Source organism: Saccostrea echinata, unplaced genomic scaffold (assembly GCF_033153115.1).
Source record: "Saccostrea echinata isolate AGI-Se365-2 ecotype Australia unplaced genomic scaffold, CSIRO_AGI_Sech_v1 ptg000062l, whole genome shotgun sequence".
Lineage (NCBI taxonomy): Eukaryota > Metazoa > Mollusca > Bivalvia > Ostreida > Ostreidae > Saccostrea > Saccostrea echinata.
In genome coordinates, this window is record NW_026889811.1 from 4,439,410 (window position 1) to 4,462,973 (window position 23,564).

A 23,564-nucleotide genomic window follows, 5' to 3' on the forward strand; every position below is an offset into this window, starting at 1 on the left:
ACATTGTCACTTTCATACTGGCTTCAAAAATATAAGTTAGATACCGAACTTATAACCTAAATTCCAAATTTTCTTCATATTCTTCATTTTCGAGTGGTAAGAGTGTTTGCTCTAGAGTCGCGATGTAAGGACTTGATCCTTAAGTCGCGGGTTCGAATCCTACTGCGGGACGTGGAGACCGGTCCTTCGGATGAGACTTTATAAACCGCGGTCCCATGTCGCAGTAGGTGCTGGCACAAAATGAACCTGGGTGCCAAGTATAGGTCTAAAATTTGCAGCCTTCCACCGGCAAGTAGTGGCGTTTCTATATGAGTGAAAAATTCTCGAGAGGGACGTTAAACAACAAACAAACAAATCATTTTCGAAATTCAACAGCGGATCAAGCATTATATTTATTCTGTGAAGTATATGTTTTGAACCGAGCGCAACTTTAGCCCATTGTCAAAACTGATCTTCACCTATGATCTTAAATCAAGGTCATGACAAACTTTATGAAAAAAAAATCAACTTTGTGTTCGACTTAGTTGTGACATTCGAACCTCCCCCCCCCCCTCTTTTGCAATTGTGTCAAAGATATGAACAGGCTAGGGCAAAATAAGTTAAATTTTATGTCTACATTATGCCCTTCATCTTGTAAATTACATAGCAACAATCAACTCGGCGACGTTGATATAATTACCTCTAAATGCCATCATCTAAAGGTAACCTCTACGAAGGTAATGAATATATGAATAAATACTGCACAGAAAAACTCAAACCAAATAATCCACCTAAAAAGTTCATATTTCTTTATATGTGGTATACAGGGTTGAATAAATGATGACTGCGAAGGCTGCATAGGAACAGAATTTAAATCGACAATAAATATCCTATTTACAACACACAGCCGTGTTTTATTTTCCTAGTGTGTTTTATATCTGTAACTTATGCTCATAGATAGGCTTGTTAAACGTTTTTCCTGCTCAGTTGCACAGCTGGATCCTGCCGTCGAAGCCATTGTTTACAATGTTTTGGGGGTTTTTTTTAAAGTTTTTTTTTTTGGCGTGTCGAGTGTCACAGTCACAAATATACAATGCATTGTCCTTCCGGTTATAATCGCCTTCCAAACTGGTTAATTTAAATATCAGTTTAAAAACTGTCTACATTTGCATAGTTTATACAGTGACTATAGATCGATCTCAATAGAGTATATTAAAATCGACACCATGTTGTACAAGTGTATGTCATTGTCATTTTCAAAACATGTAAAATTGAACATTTGGCAAGGACTCGACATATCGTGTTTTGTGATCGTATTTTAATTACAACAATAAACTGGCCGCTCCAAAACCTAGGATTGATTGATTGATTGCTGTTTAACGTTCCTCTCGAGAATTTTTCACTTATATGGAGACGCCACCACTTGCCGGTGGAGGGCTACAAATTTTGACCTATACTCGACACTCAGGGCCATTGAACAGTGATTGATCTTTTTTCGTGCCAGCACCTACTGCGACACGGGACCTCGCTTTATACGGTCTCATCCGAAGGACCGGTCTCCACGTCCCGCAGTGGGATTCGAACACGCAACGTATAGATCAACTCTTTACTCCGCGACTCTAGAGCAGACGCTCTAACCACTGGGCCACGCGGGAGACCCAAAACCTTGGAAAGGCTTCTTCTATCAAGTAAAAATTAAATTCACGTTTACACTATCTTTAAATAACGAGAAAAAAATCTGGTAATTTATATTACGAGTAGAGATTTCGTAATTACGAGAAAATTGTATCGTTATTATGAATTTTTTTCTCGTAAGAACGAGATTTTTAGCTCACCTAAGCTGAAAGTTCAAGTAAGCGTATTTGATCACATTTTGTACGGCGTCCATCTGAAAATTTTTTCAAATTTTTGTCTTCTCAGGAATAACTGGTTCAATTTCAATCAAACTTGCCACAAAGTATTTTTGGGTGAAGGGAATTCAGTTTTGTGCTAATGAAGAACCACTCTCTCTTAAAGGAGAGATAATTCTTAACTAGTGAAAATTTGATGGCATTTTTAGAAAATCTTCTTCTTAAGAACCACTGCATGAACCGGAAAAGTTGAAACTTAATTTAAAGTTTCATTATATAGGATAGGAAAAAAATCTTCTTAAGAATAGCAAAACTTAAGGCATGATTAGTTATATTGAAATGGAAGCATTATGAAGGTATTGTTGATTAAAATTTGTTCAAATCATGGTCCCCAGGGGTAGGGTTTGACCACAATGTGCGATCAAAGTTTAGCATAGGAATATATTTGAAACGAATCTTTAAAAATATTTTCGAGAAAAGCAAAGACATGATTAGTCATATTGATATGGAAGCATTCTAAGGTAGTGAAGATTAAAGTTTGTTCAAATCATGACCCCCCGGAGGTACTGTAGGCAGTGCCCACAATAGGGGATCAAAGTTTTACGTAGGAATACAAAGGGACAAATAACAGCAGGGTTACAGTGACTCAGGTGAGCGTTGCTGCCCATGGGCCTCTTGTTTTTACTTGACACTAACAAGCTTTTGTACTAACCAACACACCGATGCCGAGATTGATCTGATTGTGTGATAAATGAAATTACTGTATCTGAAACATACAGATGTATACGTTTAATTATAATTTTACCTGTATGCCATGTTATAAATAAATATTGCATACTAAGTTTGTGTTCACATAAAATTCTAAAAACACGATGCACTATCTTCTTGAAAGAGAAATAAACACCATTGTTCATCCTTATTAACTTCCCTAAGTACATATTACTATACATTTATTGACTGGGTTCGAGGGAAGCATGTGTTTTGTCGGACCCAAGAGCCAAACTGTTTGCCTGAGGCCGTTAGGCCGAAAGCAAACGGTTTGGTTCGAAGGGTCGACAAAACGCATTTTTCCCGAGAACTCATGATCATTCGATGTTTTGTTATACCTTTTATTTTTTGACATACATGTATCTTGTGCTGCCATTTATGATGAAAATTTCCTTTACACGCATTGCGATAAAACTCGGTCAATTCTTCACTTTCGAACACTAACGAATGCAAATAATATTTAGCTGGTCCCGCCCACCATGTTACGTAAGTGGTCCAATATCTAATTGACAGGTCCAATATCTCATTCTGCGGTCAAACATCGATTTTTATGACCGCTGAAGATGAAGTAAAACATTGGAAATATTCGACTTTTTAGTACAGTGTATGGACATATATAGGAACCAATCTTTAAAGGTATAACATGCATGTATATTTTTATAGAATAAAGAGAAGCACAGCAAATCATAACTAATCTTGGTGTATTAGTATTTAATAATTGTCAAGATAATAATACACATGTAATTTTTTTTTTAAAAAATCATTAAGTTGCTTTTTTATCGTGAGTTGAGCTGTTTTAGCTACACTAATTTTTTCAAAACAACAAAAAGATCTTTCTAAACTTTTTTTTCAATATTTAAAATCCTTTGATCTTGGCATGAATGTACATTTCATGTATATTCTACCTACATGTATTTTCATGTAATCGACTTGCAAGTCGCCATGTAATAACTCATTTTCCTGCGCTTTCTTCACTTATAAGGATGTTAATAAATTATAAGGAGTTTTTAATTCCAATATCCAGTTTATAACCAAGCACATCAGAAATGACACCTAAATTTCGCAAGGTAGAATATACATTTCTTGATTGGGTTCGAGGGCAACATGCGATTTGTCGGACACAAGAATCAAACTGTTTGCCTGAGGCCGTTAGGTCGAAGGCAAACAGTTTGGTTTGAGGAGGCGACAAAACGCATTTTGCCCGAGAACGCAGTCAATAAATGTTTTGTTATACCATTTATTTATTTATTTTATCGTTATTGTTTTTTTTTTTTTTTTTGACATACATGTATGTCGAACACCAACGAATGCAAATGAGTGTTCGCTGACCCTGCCCATTATGTGACGTAAGCGGTCCAACATCTCATCAACACGTCCAATATCTCACTCTGCGGTCAAAAAATCGATTTTTTAATGCCTGCTCAGTAAAACATTAGAAATGTTAGACTTTTTTTTTTACTATTGAATTATAAAGGAACAAATTTTTAAATGCATAACGATGATATTTGTTCATACATGTGCCTATACAATATGAAAGAGTTTCGACTTACACAATTTAAAAATTAAATTAATAAACTCGTCAAATAACAAACTGTTCAGTCAATTAAGGTTACATATTTTTAAAAAGGCTTTTAATTTACATTGCATTTTACGTGTTTTAAATGGAATCATACCTGGTACATACCGGCATGAACAAAGAGAGATAACTCAGAATATTCATTAACTATTCAAAAGTAATGTTTAAAGTTATTGAAACTCTCATAAATTTGTGTTATTTATTGGCAGAATTTCTAACAATGCTCTCCAAAACTATGAGTGAAATTTACAATGAAAAAAATAATTAAAATAATCATAATATTAACAAATGAATGACAAATTTTCATTAGGTATGTCCTCTTCAAGCTATCGTAGAAAACTGCACGCCATACTTGTTGAAATGAAAGTACAAATAGGTGATCTAAAATCAACATTTGCAGCGAGACGTTGTATTGTTGCTTGTTAATTCTCACAATAATTATATAGTTACAAGGAATAACAGAATATTGAAATTTATTAGATACTTACTTCAAGGTCTTCATAATTGAACTCCGTTAAAATGCCGACTCTCTTTGTCATTGTTACTTAGTGGACGGGAAGTAACTCTCAAATCAATGGTAACCCGTCCTAAGGTTCTGAATTTCCATAGAATTTCCTTCAAACTTCATTATCACAGTGTTAATTATATATGTGGAGAATATACAAGATAATCGCTAAGAGGGGGGAGGGAGGGGATGCTATCTCACCACCTTTTTCGGAAAAAGAGACCCCGCGAGTGTCGAGTAAAAGCATTTCAAAAAAATAAGGTGACATAATAGCAAAGGACTTAAAACCACATCTGTATATCAATTTTTTTTTAATTAATGCTTGAAAAATGACAACTGAATGCACAGGAACCACCCAAAATGGTATCCATTTTTTTTTTTATCTGGCTTCTGGGAGGGGACACTCCTTGCGACGACCCTAGCTGTCAAAATTAAAATATTCAATGAAAAAAATATTTTTTTTTTAATTGAAAATATCTACAAATAAAATTTAGGTTGTCCTGGCTATGAAAAACATTGCATATTTTTGATACTTATTTGATACTTATGATTTTTTTTTTTTAAAAAATATCATTTGATACCATGGCAAGACGTCACAGATCAGTTCCAATATAATTTCAGGATAGCACAGTGAATTGAAAAGAATTATAGATTTTTTCTATTTAAAAAAAGTCAATTTCATGTCCTTTTAAATAAGGACATGTTATTTTATATCAAATATTTATACAGATCTGTTTTTTAATAAGAACAATCAAAAACAACAATCACAAAACTGAGTTAACAATAAAGAGCTATAGCGATCTAAAAGTTAAAATATGGGCAGCCTCTGGGATTAGAGTATGAAACTCTGGGTGTACATACGCAAAAGTTCACACGTATTTATAGATCTATACCTCATACACTTAGTTTCCAAAGTACGTATCCACATGCGTTATTGAATTGTCAATTCAAATTAAATAACTTATGTAATAAAGAAAATGAAGATTTTAAACAATGTAGCTATTTATTGATTATTTCCTTAAAGGACAGACAATTATTCAAGATTATCTTTATCTGCAAATATTCAGTTAGACTTAGCTTTATTGATATACACCAAGAAAATTAGTCATTACCTTTAGCCATATTTACTCAATTTGAACTTAAACGTCAAGAAAATTTGAAATAAAATTTTTGCAATAATTATAATTATTTTAGAATTAATTATAAGAGAATTATAATTAATTTTCCAACCGTAAAGTGTTACACATGTACATGAATTTAGATATAACAATGATGTGTCCAAGAGTTAGAAAAATGAAGTATAATTTAAAATAAAATCTAGAGTAACATTGTCCTATACGTAATAAACCTGCGGAATATATATATATAATATATATATATATATATATATATATATATATAATATATATATATATATATATATATATATATATATATATATATATATATATATATATATATATATATATATATATATATATATATATATATATTGAACTTATAATTATATATCTTTTTTTAATTTCATAAATCTAGGATAGATTCAGGATGTACGTCTGCATCCTAATGTGCTTCAACCCTACTCCAGGATCCCATATTGAGAACGCATGGCCCTACTTCTTGAGGAGATTTTGAAGGGGGAAACAATATTCATTCGTACATGAAATATATGGAGATAATGAACAGTATTCAAGCTCAAAAGTCCATTAATCAATACAAAATAGGAGCAGAGCAAACACGGACCTCCAAACATCAGAGGTGGGATCAGGTGCCATGGAGGAGTGAGCATCCCCCTGCCGACCGGTCACACCCGCCGTGTGCTCCTTGTCATGATCGGGAAATAACGGAAAAATCCGTCGACAATTCAGTGTGTAAATAATGGCCTAACAATTAGTGTGAAAAACGTCAGTCAGCATTTGATTCAATGATAAATTGTATTTGCTGACAAGGTCATTGTATCGACCATAGAACTTACGAAATGATGACTTTAAACGAGACAGCTGATATTCTTGTTTCATCAACTTATTTGTCAATAATTTTCCTCGTTTTAGAAATTGTACATACGTAGAGCATGCTCTTGCGTATCGAATCAACTGAGAGATATATACCCCGTATGCAGGTGATGAAGGTATATTGCTGCATAAGTAAGGGAAGTTGACGATTGAAAAGTTAAAGTCATCACGTTTATCATAAAGCTTGGTTGTTAGATTACCATTAACGTCTTTTTCAAGTAAAATATCCAAATATGAAACAGATGTGTCAGACTCTGTGGTATGTTTTATCTCAAGTTCACAAGGATATATCGTATCGACATGAGAATGGAAATAGCCATTGTTAATTGACAATACGTCGTCGATATATCTAAATGTCGAGTTGAAGGCCACAGCGAGTGTTTTCATCTTTTCATGTACAAGATTTTGGACAAATTCTGCTTCATATGAATACAAAAAAAGGTCTGCTAATAACGGGGCGCAATTGGTACATATGGGAATTCCAATAGATTGTTGGAAGACCTGGTCTCCAAAAACCACATAGATATTGTCAATCAGAAACTCAAGCATCTTTTTAATGTCAACTTCAGAATACTTGTGTGAACAATCAGAATTTTTTTGACAAAATAATTTTGCAAATGACCAATGACAAGGTAAGTATATTTACGAGTTCCATTTTTATTGAAAAAGCAGCTGTCAATGATATCAAAAAGCCTGGACTTTAATTTATCGTGGGGAATGGTTGTGTACAAAGTTGAAAAGTCGTAAGTTTTTAAGCTGTTGATTTTGGTAAAATCTTGTGATTTCAAATTTTCCAAAAGTTCCTTGGAATTTTTAAGTATCCACATCTGATTTACACCACTTCTCGAATATATTGTTGCACAGTACTCTTGAAGTTTCTCCTTCACCACTGTTAATATCTTAGTGAGGAGTAAAGATAGAGGCTTGGTTGAACATTTACTGGAACCCGCTATGTATCTTTGTTTGTAAGGATTTTTATGAAGTTTCGGAATCCAATATAAATATGGTAATTCAAATGTATGTACATACATGTATGTTGATTGTATGTTGTTGCCCAGTCTTAGCAGCAGAAGACATGATTTGAACAAGAGTCGATAAATTATACATTTAAATGAAATATATGGAGATAACGAACAGTATTCAAGCTCAAAAGTCCATTAAACAATAAAAAATAGGAGCAGAGCAAACACGGACCACCAAAACATCAGAGGTGGGATCAGGTGCCATGGAGGAGTGAGCATCCCCTGCTGACCGGTCACACCCGCCGTGTGCTCCTTGTCATAATCGAGAAATAACGGAAAAATCCGTCTACAATTCAGTGTGTAAATTATGGCCTCACAATTAGTATGAAAACGTCAGTCAGACGTCAGTCAAATATGTATAATAGGAAACTTACTCATCAATACACATATCCTATTTATCATATATAAATTATCACCTCAGTTTTGTTCAAATTCAAACTGGCCTACAAATAACGACGAAGATGCTGAAAATTATGTAAAAAGTTAAACGTTTGACGACAATCAAATTTTGCTCAAGAAAGCTCATTTGAGCCTTTCATTCAGGTTAAATGTATATAAAACTTATAGAAACCCTTTCACTCAGGTTAATATGTATAACTTTTAAGAACCTTTTCACTCAGGTTAAATGTATAACTTATAAGAATCTCTGCATCAATTTGACCCTTCTCTGAGTTGCCAAGTTAGACAACGACGGTCTCATGAAAAAAAATCTTTTATTTAAAATGTCTAATATGAAGAGTAGAGAAGAGTACCCGAATAACAACTTGATTGTTGACACGAATCATACTGAATTATCAATATTGACTTTTGAGAATATCTTGTTTGAGAAATACAATGCTGCGAAGTTAAAATGAAATGCAATAACCAATCCGACTAGAAAATGACACTGAATTACTATCAATGACGATATAAGAACGAATATTGACCCCCACAGCAATCCTTTATACGTGTAGAATTAGCAACATATAGAAAAATATATCTTTCGTTGTTCACCTTCTTGCTCAATTCTGCAATACTCAACTTGGGCCAAAAGTTGAATCTTCAATTTGATCTTCATTTTTAGATTTTTAGGACGTTTTTTTCTATCCCTGAATACTATACAGTTTAACTTAAGCTTGTATAAAAAAAATCACGTTGATATTTCGGTATGAATCTAGAGAACAGATCGGTGTTTCAGATAGCCTCAGGTTTAAATCGAATATTGGGAAGACAAAATTATTTTTGAAACTGTTTTGATGAAGTTTCTTCTATACAACTTCTTTTTTGAAATATTTTACGAAGAATGATTTATGACTTGTTTGAAGATAAATTTTAAAAATTTTTTTTTATCAAAAGGAAGATTCTCCTTTAAACATTTCAATGTTTAAATATAGACCTTCTTTTACACTTTGAAAATCTTCACATGTAGTGATGCATGATCAGTTTATTGTACTTTTATTATTGGAGGCAGAAAATGACACATATTTTAGATAATTAAGCTTAATTAAATTTTATTCAAGATAGCAAGAAATTGTTTATACAAAGAGGAGGGAAAAAAATTCAATTTGTATATTGTAATTCACTTTTTATTCACGAGAACTTTATTTTCGCGTAATTAGGCGAGACGATGTGCTCGCAAAAATTTCATTCTAGCATATACAAGTATTCCTTAAGATTACTAGTATATAGAACAATAATCACAATTCGTGAAAATTTTGCCTCGCTTATAAAGATCGAGTTAATGAATATCTTGCGAAAATAAGGTGCCGCGAAAATTTAGTGGTCTACAGTACTTAAGATAAATCCTTGATTATAAGGAAACGGTTATATTCGCTACGATTGATCTGATAGTTGAAATCAAACAAAATATTATCTCTAATACATGTACGTACCTCATAGATACTTTTATGATCATATAGGTATCTTTTAAATTTCCTAAATAATAATGACAGAAAATAAATCGTCTTATACTTGGTTATCTAAAAATTTCCAATGTTACCCACAGAGGAAATTAAAAGAACTTATCGGCGCTAAAACAAATCATTTTACACGGGTCTCTGGATCTGTCAATATGACTCCGGTGTTCTTTTTCATTTTCTGGACTCTTGTGAGGTCGGGGCTCTCTGCTATCACTCCAACGTTTACAGTGAATGGTGAATATGGTTTTTGTTATCATATATATTCAATAATTTGTCAAAATGACATTTAAATTTGATTCAAACTTGTATCAACAACTTTTCTGAATTCTTATCTTTTTATTCAATGAAAAACTATTAATCAATTCATTACGACATTATTTTCTTTTTCCAAATATATATATGATTGCCATAAAAAAACATATATTAGAAAAGCAAAGCATATTTTATTTAATCCTTGAAAGTAAAGTATCTAAAAAAGTTTTTTAAAAATACAGGAAATATTGAAGGGGGGTTTAAAAATTAGTATTAAATTAGACGGTTTCTGTTTAGTTTCATTGGTTATTTGCTGTTATTTTTCCCCCCAATATTTCAGTATGTTCTACAAAACCCGCAGACATTGTGTTTTTACTTGACGCTTCGGGATCTGTGGGTTCCACAAACTTTTTAAAGCAGCTGGACTTTGTGAAAAAACTTTCCAACATGTTTGTCATAGGACCCAGGAATGTCCAGATCGGAGTTGAGACGTTTTCCACGACTTATCATCATCATTTTTTTATGAATAAATATTCCACTAAAATAACATTGCTTCACGCCATTGGCCAAGTACCATACCAAGCGGGAAGCACGCGTACTGATTTAGCTTTGGCAAACGTCATGGACCATGATTTTAAACCGACTTCCGGGGACAGGGACCACGTGATTAACATTCTTATTGTAATGACTGATGGTATGTCCAATAACGCAAAGGCTACTAAATTGCAGGCCCAAAAACTTCATCAAATGAATATTACAACATTTGCCATTGGTATTGGCAGTGGAATTAATCAAGCTGAACTAAAGCTCATTGCTTCTGACCCCGAAAAGGTCTTCAAAGTTTCTAACTTTGATGCTTTGAATACACTTGAATTTGAAATTTTGAAAACAACTTGTGAAGGTAAGTATCTACGACTTTGCTTTTTCTGATCAATCTCCATCTTATCTTGGTTGAAAAAAAGAAATTGGTTGAAATATGGAATATGGAAATAGCGAACAATATCCAAGCTCAATGTCCATTAAAAGAATACAAATCGGGATCAGAGCATCAAAACATCAGAGATGGGATCAGGTGCCATGGAGGAGTGAGAATCTTCTGAAGAGCGGTCACACCCGCCGTGTGCTCCTTGTCATGATCGGGAAATAACGGAAAAATCCGTCGACAATTCAGTGCGTAAATAATGGTCTTACAATTATTATGAAAAAAAAACTGTCAGTCAGCATATGACTAAATGAAAGATTGTATTTCCTGACAAGGTCATTGTATCGACCATAGGACTTACACGAAATGATGACTTTAAACTAGACTGTTGATAGTCTTGTTTCATCAACTTGTTTGTCAATAACTTACCTCGTTTTAGAAAATGTTCATACGTAGAGCAGGCTCTTGCGTATCGAATCAAATAAGAGATATACACCCCATATGCAGGTAATAAGGGTTTATTGCTGCATATGTAAGGAAAGTTGACGATTGAAAAGTTGAAGTCATCACATTTATCATAAAACTTTGTTGTTAGATTACCATTAACGTCATTTTCTAGTAAAATATCCAAATATGAAACAGATGTGTCAGACTCTGTGGTATCTTTTATTTCAAGCTCACTGGGATATATCGTGTCGACATATGAATGGAAATAACTATTGTTAATTGATAATACGTCGTCGATATATCTAAATGTCGAGTTGAAGGCCATAGCAAGAGGTTTCTTTTTCTCATGTCAATAACTTTCAATAATAAAAAAAAAATAAAATAAAAAACGAAGAAAAAACTTAGAAACTGCACGTATTGAACCATAATATATATATAGGAACATATCAAGGATAATTTAATAAAATAGTTTCAAATTTAGATTTTAAACGATACGCCTAGATTTTTGAAAACTGCTCTAGATTTTATTCAACCTTCGGCTCAACCTTTTCAATAACAGTAGCTATTGCCGTGATACAAATCTTGTTTCAGTGTCTGTTTACTTTTATATTTAAGTGGCTTTACTAAACAGCCGAACGTATAAATATGAAATGATTAAAAAAAAATTAAAATACTGAAGGACAATTTATGAAATTAAGTAAATACGAAATGGTCACAGGAGTCAATTGTTATCTTGGAAGCTTATTAAAATAAACGAGTATGTTAAAAATCATGACAAACTTATGTGATTTATGTGAGAGCTAATTCTTTAATTTGTGTCTCTATGAATTATAAAATCTATAAAATTGAATTTGCTAAGGAGTTCATATTTGGCCAGTGTAAATGTAACTGTAGAGACAGTGTTAATAAGTCCAGAATTTCACAGAATTGTGGTCCCCCGCTTTCGGTGTCTTAGTGCATGGGAATCCATTATTTATGGCATATTGTAACTGTCTTGTTTGTGTGTCCTGTTTTGTCTGTACATCACACAAAAAGACATGAATTATTGAATTAATAACAGTAATGGCAAATATTACAGCTTCTCAAAACTATATCAAACTTCAAGATCGGGGTCATTAGGTCAAATAGTAATGCACATGTGAACAAAAATATCAAAACCAGAGTATACAATCGGATAGGTCTTAAAAGAGGTAATGCAAATGTAAAATGTTAAATGCCATATCTTCTCTCAATCAAAAGTTATCAGCAATGTTAAAATTTTAGAAAATTAGGTCAAACTTCAAGATCAAGGTCATGAGGTTAAAATCATAGTACATTTGGAACCGCTTATCACAGGTAATGCACGACCTAAGTCGATAAAAAATGGGTAGCAACTGTTCTTTCGCCATGCGCTCGGCACTTTGAAGTGAAAGTTGCGGGTCCTTCGGATGAGACCTTACAAACCGAGGCCCCTTGTTACGGCAGGCGTTGGCACGATAAAGATCCCTCACTGCTCAATGGCCCTAAGTGCCGAGTAAAGGTCAAAATTTGAAGCCCTTCACCGGTATATGGTCTCTGTACCTCGGTATGAGTGAAAAATTCTCGAATGGGACGTAAAACAACATACAATCAATCAAAAGTAATCACCAAAGTTAATTTTTTTTTGAAAATTAGGTCAATCTATGAAGGTCACGGTCAAGTGGTCAAAAAGCATAGCATGCTCGGAAAGGTTTTGTCAGAGGTTATTCACATGTCAAATATGAAAGCTCTATCTTTTTTTCAATCAAAAGTTATAAGCAAAGATAAAATTTTTGAAAATAGGTTAAACTTCAAGGTCAAGGGATCAAAAAATCATAGTATATTTAGAAAGTATTGCCACAGGTAATGTACATGTCAAATATAAAAGCCTTATCTTTTCTTAATCAAAAGTTATAAATAAAGATAAATTTTTGAAAAGTAGGTCAAATTTCAAGGTCAAGGGATCAGAGTCATAGGATGCTAACAAAGGTCTTGTCACAGTAATATGAAAGCGTTATCTTTTCTCATTTAAAAATTATGACCAATTTTAAGTAATGTAAAAAAAAACTTTGAAAAGTAGGTTATACTTCAAGGTCAGGCAGTAAAAAACCATACTATAATTGGAAAGATCTTGACACAGGTTATGTACATGTGAAATATGAAAGTCCTATCTCTTCTCATTCAAGTTATGACCAAGGTTAATATTTTGTGACAGAATGACGGACAGACTGACTTTCGCAAAAGCGGGGGACAATAAATATCAACCTCCATAAAATCGAGACACTAATCAATAACTATAACATAATACCAGCACACAAACACAAATGGTTTATGTGTGTTTCACTTGTACCTCAGTGGCCCTATATACAATCACACGTTTCCATGGTGCATGAATTTTATTTCGTTTAATTATTTTCTTGGAAATTTAATTTTTGTTGATTTTATGGTAGGAATTCCTTTCCTCCAAAGAAAATCTTAAATTTCAAATTATCACACCTGTCTTCTTCAATTTCAAAATCACCGGGGTTTTTTCTAAATGCAAAAAAAGTGATTTTACATATTATAATGTTAAATGTTAAAAAATATTTTAAAACATTTTTTTTATTTTGCAGTGTTGGACAATAAGAAGGCGCCAGCTGTTTATCTTAAGAACCTTATACATTGGATAGAATACCTAGAAATCTCCGTTCTTGCTCTCGTCGCTCTGGTTATTATTGGATTCCTAGGCTGCTGCTGTCGATTTTGTTTTCTTTTCGCAAAACGCAGCGAGGAAGACGAAGAAGAGGATACCTATCGTAAACAAAACTCCAAGCTCTCCGGAAAACTGTCCTCCTTCTGAGCGAGATTTACTTTGATCATGTTTACAATTAACTCTTTGCTTTGTTGTAAATAGAGTGACTTTGATAGAAATTAAGTCTGAACAAAGTGTTTTGAGTTTTCAAATACATATGTACTCCAATATGTACTAGAATATAACTAACGCCTGAAAGCCAAGTGTATCTCTGAGTGATCTTAATTAAGCAACCAATACAGATTTGAAACCTCTATATTTGATTAAATTCTATTAGATTTATTACCTAGACAGCTGGTGGCGCACTATTCCTAAGTAGAAAGTACATTGTAGCATCCACATTATAAAATTTTTTCGAATTTCTTGAAACCATTCTATTAGATTGTACTTAGGAGAGATCCCATATTATAATATTGTTAACTTGCCTGGGATACAAAACGGTTTTAAGCCTTATGATTGATCCGTTTGTTAACCTCAATCAAAAGGTCATACTAGTACATGTACATGTCCTTACTGCAAGCATAGATACTTTCACGAAAATATATGCATCTTTTAAATTACTGAAATATTTGAAATACAAATCTTTTTAAACTTGGTTCTCAAAATATTTCCCAAGCTCCTCGCAAAAGAATTTAATATTTGAATGGTGCTAGATCAAATCATTTTACATCGGGTCTCCCTGTCAATATGTGTCCGGTTTTTAGCTCACCTGAGCTGAAAGCTCAAGTGAGCTTTTCTCATCACATTTTGTCTGTAGTCCGTCGGTCTGTCCGTCCGTCCGTCTGTCTGTAAACTTTTCACATTTTCGACTTCTTCTCCAGAACAACTGGGCCAATTTCAACCAAACTTGCCACAAAGCATCCTTGGCTGAAGGGGATTCAAGTTTATTCAAATGAAGGGCCACGCCCTCATTCAAGGGGAGATAATTCAGAAATAGTGAAAATTTGTTGGCATATTTTAAAAATCTTCTTCTCAAGAACCACTGGCCAAAAAATTTGAAACTTATAGGAAATTATCATTACATAGTGTAGATTCAAGTTTGTTCAAACCATGACCCCTGGGGGTAGAGTGGGGCCACAATGGCGGATCAAAGTTTTACATAGGAATATATAGGAAAAAACTTTAAAAATCTTCTTCTCAAGAACAGCAAGGTCATGATTAGTCATATTGATATGGAAACATCCTCGGGTAGTGTAGATTCAGGTTTTTTCAATTCATGACCCCAGGAGATACGGTTGGGTCACAATGGGGGATCAAAATTTTACATAGGAATATATAGGAAAATACTTTAAAAATCTCCTACTCAAGAACAGCAAAGCCATGTTTAGTCATATTGATATGGAAGCATTCTCCGGTACTGTAGATTCAAGTTTGTTCAAATCATGACCCCTGCGTATAGGGTGGGGCCACAATAGACACTCGGAGTTTTACATAAAAATATATAGAGAAAAAAAATTAAAAATCTTCTTCTCAAGAACAGCAAAGCCATGTTTTGTCATATTGATATGGAAGCATCCTCAGGTAGTGTAGATTCAAATTTGTTCAAATGATGACCCCCGTGGGTAGGGAGGGGCCACAATGGGGTATCAAATTTTTACAAAGTAATATATAGGGAAAAATTTTAAAAATCTTCTGCTCAAGAACAGCAAAGCCATTTGTTACATTGATATGGAAGCATCCTCAGGTAGTTTAAAATTCAAGCCCCCCCCCCCCCCATGTAAACTTTTCAATACTGAACTGATTTGTGCTTTTTCCTAGCCAATGTGCTCAGGTGAGCGATGTGGCCCATGGGCCTCTTGTCTTCTTTATTTCCCTGGCTGTTGTGAGCTCGGGGTTCGCCGCTGTCACTCCAACGTCTAAAGTGAATGGTGAATATGGTTTTTGTAATGATATATGTTCGATAATTTATCAAGTTTTTCAAATTTAGTTTTGATTTCAATTTGTTTTAACAACTTATTTCTCTGAATTCTAATCTCTTATTAAGATTCAATCCACCGCGAGTACGATGTATAATGATATATGATTTCCTTCAAATAATAAATGTATATAATTCTTGAGCTCCAAAGGATATTTTCATCTAATATTTTCTAGTACAGATAAATTTTCAAAAAAATAATATGGGGCATGGAAGGGGGTAAAAATTAATAAGCATTTAAATCCTGAATTAGAAAAAAAATTGTGTTTTGATAATAAATGTAGGTAATTTATTTAAATTACTTTTGCAACGTAAAAAATAGCAAAGCTTCTTGATAGATTTTTCTGCTAATCTTTTCTCTCTTAGATGTTGTAGCATGTTCTACAAGACCAGCAGATATTGTATTTTTACTTGACTCTTTAGAATCTGTTGGATCAACAAACTTTCTAAAGCAGCTAGACTTTGTGACAAAACTAGCCAACTTGTTTGTCATAGGACCTAGCAATGTCCAGATTGGAGTTGAGACGTTTTCGACTACTTTTCATCATCAATTTTTCATGAATAAACATTCCACTAAAAAAACATTGCTTCAAGCCATTGGCCAAGTACCATACCAAGTGGGCAACACCCATACTGATTTAGCTTTGGCAAATGTTATGGAGCATGATTTTAAACCGAGTTCCGGGGTCAAAGATCATGTGGTTGATATTCTTGTTGTAATGACCGATGGTATGCCCAATAACGCAAGAGCTACGACCTTGCAGGCCCAAAAACTCCGTCAAATGAATATAACAACATTTGTTATTGGTATTGGCAGTGGAATTAATCAAGCTGAACTTAAGCTTATTGCTTCTGACCCCAAAAGGTCTTCAAAGTTTCTAACTTTAAAGCATTGAATACACTAGAATTTGAAATTTTGAAAATGACTTGTAAAGGTAAGTATCTGCATCTTTTTTTTTCTCTGGTTAATCTACTAATTGTCCCTAGGTTATCCTTACCTTTGAAAGAGGAAATAAATGGAAGGATAACAATGAAGAAAATACTTAAAAACTCCTAAAAATGCATGTTTATTGAGTAATTTACAAGAAAATAATTTTCAGCTTCATGTCTAGATCTTTTATGATTCCTGCTTTTATTCAACGTTTGTCTAATTCTTAAAACAGTAGCCTTATGCTGTAAAACAAATCTCTTCAAATTGGCTTTGTTTACTTATATATTTATGTAGATTTGATAGAACGACCTGGCGCATGATAAGAAAATAATAAATAACAATTTAAAATACAGAGAACCTTTATGAAAATTATTAAACAAATACAAAATGGTCACTTTTGGAGCAGTTGTTAGGGACCTTTTAAAAATAGATGAGCATATTACCTGAGCATATTACAAATCATGATAAATGTACCTGATTTACGTGAGAGATAGGATTCTTTACTTTCTGATGTTATAAATTTACAAATGTATAAAATTGAATTTTTAAGGTTCATATTAGTTCATTGTAAATATAACTACAGAGATAGTGAAACGTAATAAGAAATAGAATTAAAGAGTAGATACAGTTGAACTTTTGGTATCTCGAACAGAAGGCGCCAGCTGTTTACCTAAAGAACCTTATACATTGGATAGAATACCTAGAAATCTCCGTTCTTGCTGTCGTCGCTCTGGTTATAATTGGATTTCTAGGCTGCCGCTGTCGATTTTTTTTTCTTTTTGCAAAACGCAGCGAGGAAGACGAAGAAGAGGATACCTATCGTAAACAAAACTCCAAGCGCTACGAAAATATAGATATGTAAAGTTAGCTACTAGTAACTGGCTACGACAAGTGGGTAAAGTTGGCTACTAGTAACTGGCTACTAGTAGCTAGTTACGACAAGTTGGTAAAGTTGGCTACTAGTAATTGGCTACGATAAGTGGGTAAAGTTAGCTACTAGTACATGTATCTGACTTAAAATGTGAATGAATCTAGCTATTAGTACTGGCTACGACATGTGAGTAAAGCTAGCTACTAGTAACTGGCTTGCAATGTGAGTAACTAAAGGTACGCAGCTTCTAGTAACTGGCTTAAAATTACAAATATTAATTTGAAGAAAATGAAAGTAATGTATTGAATGCATTTAAAAAAAATTAAATACAATCTCGTATTTTTGTTTCGCTAGTCAAATAATCTTATATTAAAATATGCTACTTTTAATCTCTACTTGCAGATTAATACTATCATTGCGTATGCATTTTGCATTAGTCATATCTTAGAAAAACTGTTAGTGTGCCGTTTCTTTTATAAATTTCGAAGACATCTATTCTGTCCGATGATCTGGAACTGAAGTTACCAAGATATCTGTAGTGATATACTCAGCTACTCGTACTTTTTATGTAATATAATGCAAGTTTGGGATACAAATGTTGATATCATTGAAGTAACAGGATTCTTATTTAGCTAATATCTAATATCTTATATTGCTGATATAAACTTCCTGTTTGGTTCTCCACATGATCTTGCACTGAAGTTGCCAAGATATCTGTAGTGATATCTTCAGCTACTAGCGCGTTTTGTGAAATGTGAATCAATTAAGAACCAGTTACTTCAATGATGTTAGTATTTGTATCGCAAACTTTACGTTTGTCTCACAAAAATTCTCTAGTAGCTGAAGTTATATTAAAAGATAAATATAAATCGTTAGTAATATGTCATGTTGAGAACCTTGAAGAATTCTTTTATCAGCTGTATCAGTATATATCTGCTGTCTAAATATCTACCTGCTTGGGGGGATGTTAACTTTATGTACAAATTTACTCTGCAAAGCACATTTATGTATATTATGAAACTGTACTAAAGAAATTCACGTTTTTAAATCCATTGTATTTATTGACTATGTTATACCAAATTTTATATGTTTTGATCAGAATATAATTTTATTTTGATCAATAAACTTTTTAAACAACTTGAGACAAAATAATTAACGTTTGTGAAATCAAAAAAAGAAGTAGAAGGCTGTTCTGACGGAAGTTAGGTCTTCGTAATATATAAAAGAAATTGAACACTTACGATTTTTCTAAGATATGACTAACTGAAAATGCGTACGCAACAATATAGTATTAAACTGCAAGTATAGATCAAAAGTAGCATATTTTAATATAAGATATTTTGACTAGCGAAACAAAAATACACGATTATTATTTATTTTTTTTAAAGGCATTCAATACATTATTTTTTTTCTTTAAATTAATATTTGTAATGTAACCAGATACTAGAACTACGTTTAAATTCAGTTTCTAGTAGCCAGCTACTAGAAGCTAGCTTTATTGACATGTTTTAGCCAGTTACTAGTAGCTAGCTTTACCCACTTGTCGTAGCTAGTTACTAGTAGCTAGCTTCATTCTCATTTTAAGTCAGTTACTAGTAGCCGGTTACTAGTAGCTAACTTTACCGACTTGTCGTAGCCAGTTACTAGTAGCTAACTTTACATATCTCGAAAATATGTCCTCCTGATGAGCCAGATTTGCTATACATGTAGTATCAATTATGATCATGCTTATAAATCTTTCGTATTGTTACCGTAACTTTTCATGCTTTTGATAAAAAAAATTCTTTTCATGAAATTTTCATACCGGAAAGCACATGTATATCTACTCAGTGTCTTAAGCAACTGTTACAGATCTGGAACTTCTCCATCTTTGATTAAATTCAATTTGGCTTTACCCAGTAGCGGCATATTCCTACTTTAGTAAAAAGTGCATTGTATATACTAGTAGTATCCTTTTGTACGTTGGTTATGACTATTGTCAACTTTCTAATTTCTTGGAATATTTGAATTTTAACTTTTAGAAATGATACGATTCAAATTCAGAGAATTTGTGTACCCCGCTTAAGGATGCACAGATCCCCCCCCCCCCCCCCAGTTGTTCTGGAGAAGAAGTCGAAAATGTGAAAAGTTTACAGACAGACGGACGGACAGACGGACAGACAGACGGACGGACTACAGACAAAATGTGATGAGAAAAGCTCACTTGAGCTTTCAGCTCAGGTGAGCTAAAAACCGGACACATATTGACAGGGAGACCCGATGTAAAATGATTTGATCTAGCACCAATCAGATATTAAATTCTTTTGCAAGGAGCTTGGCAAATATTTTGAGAACCAAGTTTAAAAAGATTTGTATTTCAAGTATTTCAGTAATTTAAAAGATGCATATATTTTCGTGAAAGTATCTATGCTTGCAGTAAGGACATGAACTAGTATGACCTTTTGATTGAGGTTAACAGACAGATCAATCATAAGGCATAAAACCGTTTTGTATCCCAGGCAAGTTAACAATATTACAATATGGGATCTCTCCTAAGTACAATCTAATAGAATGGTTTCAAGAAATTCGAGAATTATTTATAACGTGGATGCTACAATGTACTTTCTACTTAGGAATAGTGCGCTACCAGCTGTCTAGGTAATAAATCTAGCATTTAATCAAATATCGAGGTTTAAAATCTGTATTGGTTGCTTAATTAAGATCACTCAGATTTGCAGAATTATTAAATGTATACATGTATACTAAAGCAAATTAAAAATGCCAATATGGATATATAGATTTGATTGTTTATTCTTTAATATGTGTAAAGAAGATTTTGTTATTCCTCCTCTTTGGTCTAGAGGTATGATTCTTGCTTGGCAAATGAGAGGTCCCGGGTTCAAATCCCGCACGACCCCCCACCCCCCTAATTATTCAACATATGAAATGAAAAAAGTTATGACGTCTGGACGGTCTGGTGTGTACAAACTTCTCATATGTAAATCATTATTACAGTGTGGTAAATATTCTATATAAAAAGAATCTTCAATACACATGTTAAAGAATAAGCAATCAAATCTTTATATCCATATTGGCATTTTTATATGCTTAAATATACATGTATACATTTAATAATTTTACAAATCCGGGGGGGGGGGGGTCCGACACCCCCCTCCCCCGAACTACGCATGATCTTCTTTTTTCCCTAAGCGAGGACACAAATTCTCTGAATTAGCTTGTTAAAATAGTAAAATGAAGTAAACATTATTTCGTTATAGGGAGATTATTAACTCCTTATTACAAGTGAGCTATATTGTTATACCGAGTTAGTTATATGGTTATCACAAGATGTTTACTCGTTATAACGGGATGTTTACTCGTTATAACAAGATATTTATTCGTTATAAAGAGATTTTTATTCATTACAACGAGGTAACTTGTAATGAGATTTTGTTTCATGAGATATTAACTCGTTATAACGAGTAAAATATTTTTATTTATTTACCTTCTCAAAATGAGCCTATATTGCATTTGTATTACTTAAAAAATACAAGATGTGTTTGTGAAGCACTGATGCCCCCGTATGGCAACTTATAGCGAAGGTTAAACTTTCTCAAATGCAAATCAAATATGTTGGTACCCAAAGTAAGGTCTTGTACCAAGGAATATACTTGACTACTTGTAAAATATGAAAGCCCTAGCAGCAACCATTGAAAAGATATGGAAAAGGTTAAAATTTTTCAAAAGTAAGTCAAACATCAAGGTCAAGTAAAAATTAATGGTGCCCAAGGAAAGTCCTTTTCACAAGAAATACACGTGAAATGTGAAAGCCCTAACACCAACCATTTAAAAGATATGGCCAAGGTTAAAGTTTTTCAAAAGTAGGTAAAACTCCAAGGTCAAGGTCAATGGGCTATAATTGTAGGTATCCAAAGGAAGGTCTTGTCACAAGGATAACATATGTGAAGAATGAAAGCCCTAGCACCAACCGTTCAAAAGATTTGGCCAATATAATGTTAAAGTTTTTCAAAAGTAGGTCAAACCCCAAGGTCAAGGTCAAAGGGTCAAAGTTGTTGGTATCCAGAGGAAGGTCTTGTCACAAGGATTACACATGTGAAATATGAGAGCCCTGGTGTCAACCGTTCAAAAGATATGGCCAATGTTAAAGTTCTTCAAAAGAAGGTCAAACTCCAAAGTCAAAGGTCAAAATTGTTGGTATCCAAAGGAGGGTCTTGTCACAAGGATTACACATATGAAATATGAGAGCCCTAGCATCAACCGTTCAAAAGTTATAGCCAATGTTAAAGTTTTTCAAAATAGGTCGAACTCCAAGGTCAAGGTCAAAGGGTCAAAGTTGTTAGTATCCAAAGGAAGGTCTTGTCACAAGGATTACACATGTGAAGTATTAAAGCCCTAGCACCAACCATTGAAAAGTTATGGCCAAGGATAAAGTTGGGAAAAATTTTGTATAACTGGGTCAAACTCCAAGGTCAAGGTCAAAAATGATGGTACCCAAAGAAAGGTCTTGTCACAAGGAATACACATGTGAAATATGATAGCCATAGCTTCAACCAATCAAAAGTTATGAGCAATGTTAAAGTTTTTGCAGACAAACAGACAGATAGACGGATGGACAGGGCAAAAACTATATACCCCCGAATCTTCCCCGAATCTTTGATATGGGGGCATAAAAATGCTCTCTTTGGTTCGTAGTACGGGAATTAATGTTGCAGCTGTTGCAGAAAAAATACCTAGCCCATATAAGCGGGTAATATTATTTATACGGTATTGTCAAGAAACAATCTAAAGGTTGATCATTAAAGATTTGATATGCCAAATAATAAAATAATCAATCAAAAAGTTATGTTGAACTCGGCCATATATTTATTAGCAATAAAAGTACATATCATACAGAAGCAACAAATAAAGACATCTGCTTTATACAAAAATATAATTTTGAAATCATCACAACCCGACTTCTCCAGCTCTTTTCCTCCTTTTCAAGTTTGGCAAAACAATTTACTGAATTCAACAAGTACTACATGTACATGTATTTTGCATACGTTTTTGTTTAAATTATGTAAAAAGAATATATAAAATAATTACGGTGATGATACTACACTGTACAAACTATGAGAATCATTTACCTAATACTAAACCACAGGAACTTGACACTTTAAACCTTTTTCTTTATTGATAAAAATATTCCCATACTATAATAATATTTTTATCAATAAAGAGAAAGGTTTAAAACATCAAGTGTCTGTGTAGTAAACTTAGGGAAAACAGTTGTGGGATCTTATTAATAACTCGCCATCAAGACTTGCATGTATAACTATTATAATACATGTAATTGGAAAGTTCTAAGCATTTTTGAACTTGATTTTTCAAATCAGCTTTGATGAACGCAGATGAAGTATCTCACAAAAATTACTTTTAACATATGCCCTTTTTTATCATTTCTTACTTTGCAAAATTACTGTAAAAGTAAAAGGAGGTGAAAATATATGAAAAGTTAAGTCACTGGGAACAAAAACACTTTTTCTTTCAATCAGCAACTCAAGTGAAATACGTGTACATGTACATATTCCATTTATTCCTTCTCAAGTGTAAACTGAATCAATTTTTGTCTATTGTAAGTTGGTACAATTCGCATAAAGCAATTGAGGTATCAATTGGTTGCATGTTGACTTTAAGTACAGACAATATACTATATATCATTGAAATCACAAAATCATTTCTACATACAACTGTTTGTGAACACAATTGTTAAAATTCTGTTAAATAAGACACTTGAAGACTAGCATAATTATGCTTTTATAATAATGCATAGTAAAATAATCATGAAA

The 23,564-nt window shown here is 33.2% G+C and overlaps 2 protein-coding genes across 2 annotated transcripts in view; both read right to left on the bottom strand.

Moving 5' to 3' along the window:
* LOC133175375 (putative cysteine protease YraA) overlaps positions 1-4,741 on the bottom strand; it is a 71,410-nt gene extending 66,669 nt beyond the window's left edge. The window contains exon 1 of the mRNA XM_061310471.1: positions 4,662-4,741. Within this exon, the coding sequence (XP_061166455.1) occupies positions 4,662-4,712 (51 nt within the window). The 5' untranslated portion in view covers positions 4,713-4,741. The remainder of the gene's footprint in view (positions 1-4,661) is intronic.
* Positions 1-23,564, bottom strand: part of LOC133175373 (uncharacterized) — a 52,578-nt gene that overhangs the window by 378 nt on the left and 28,636 nt on the right. The window lies entirely within an intron of this gene.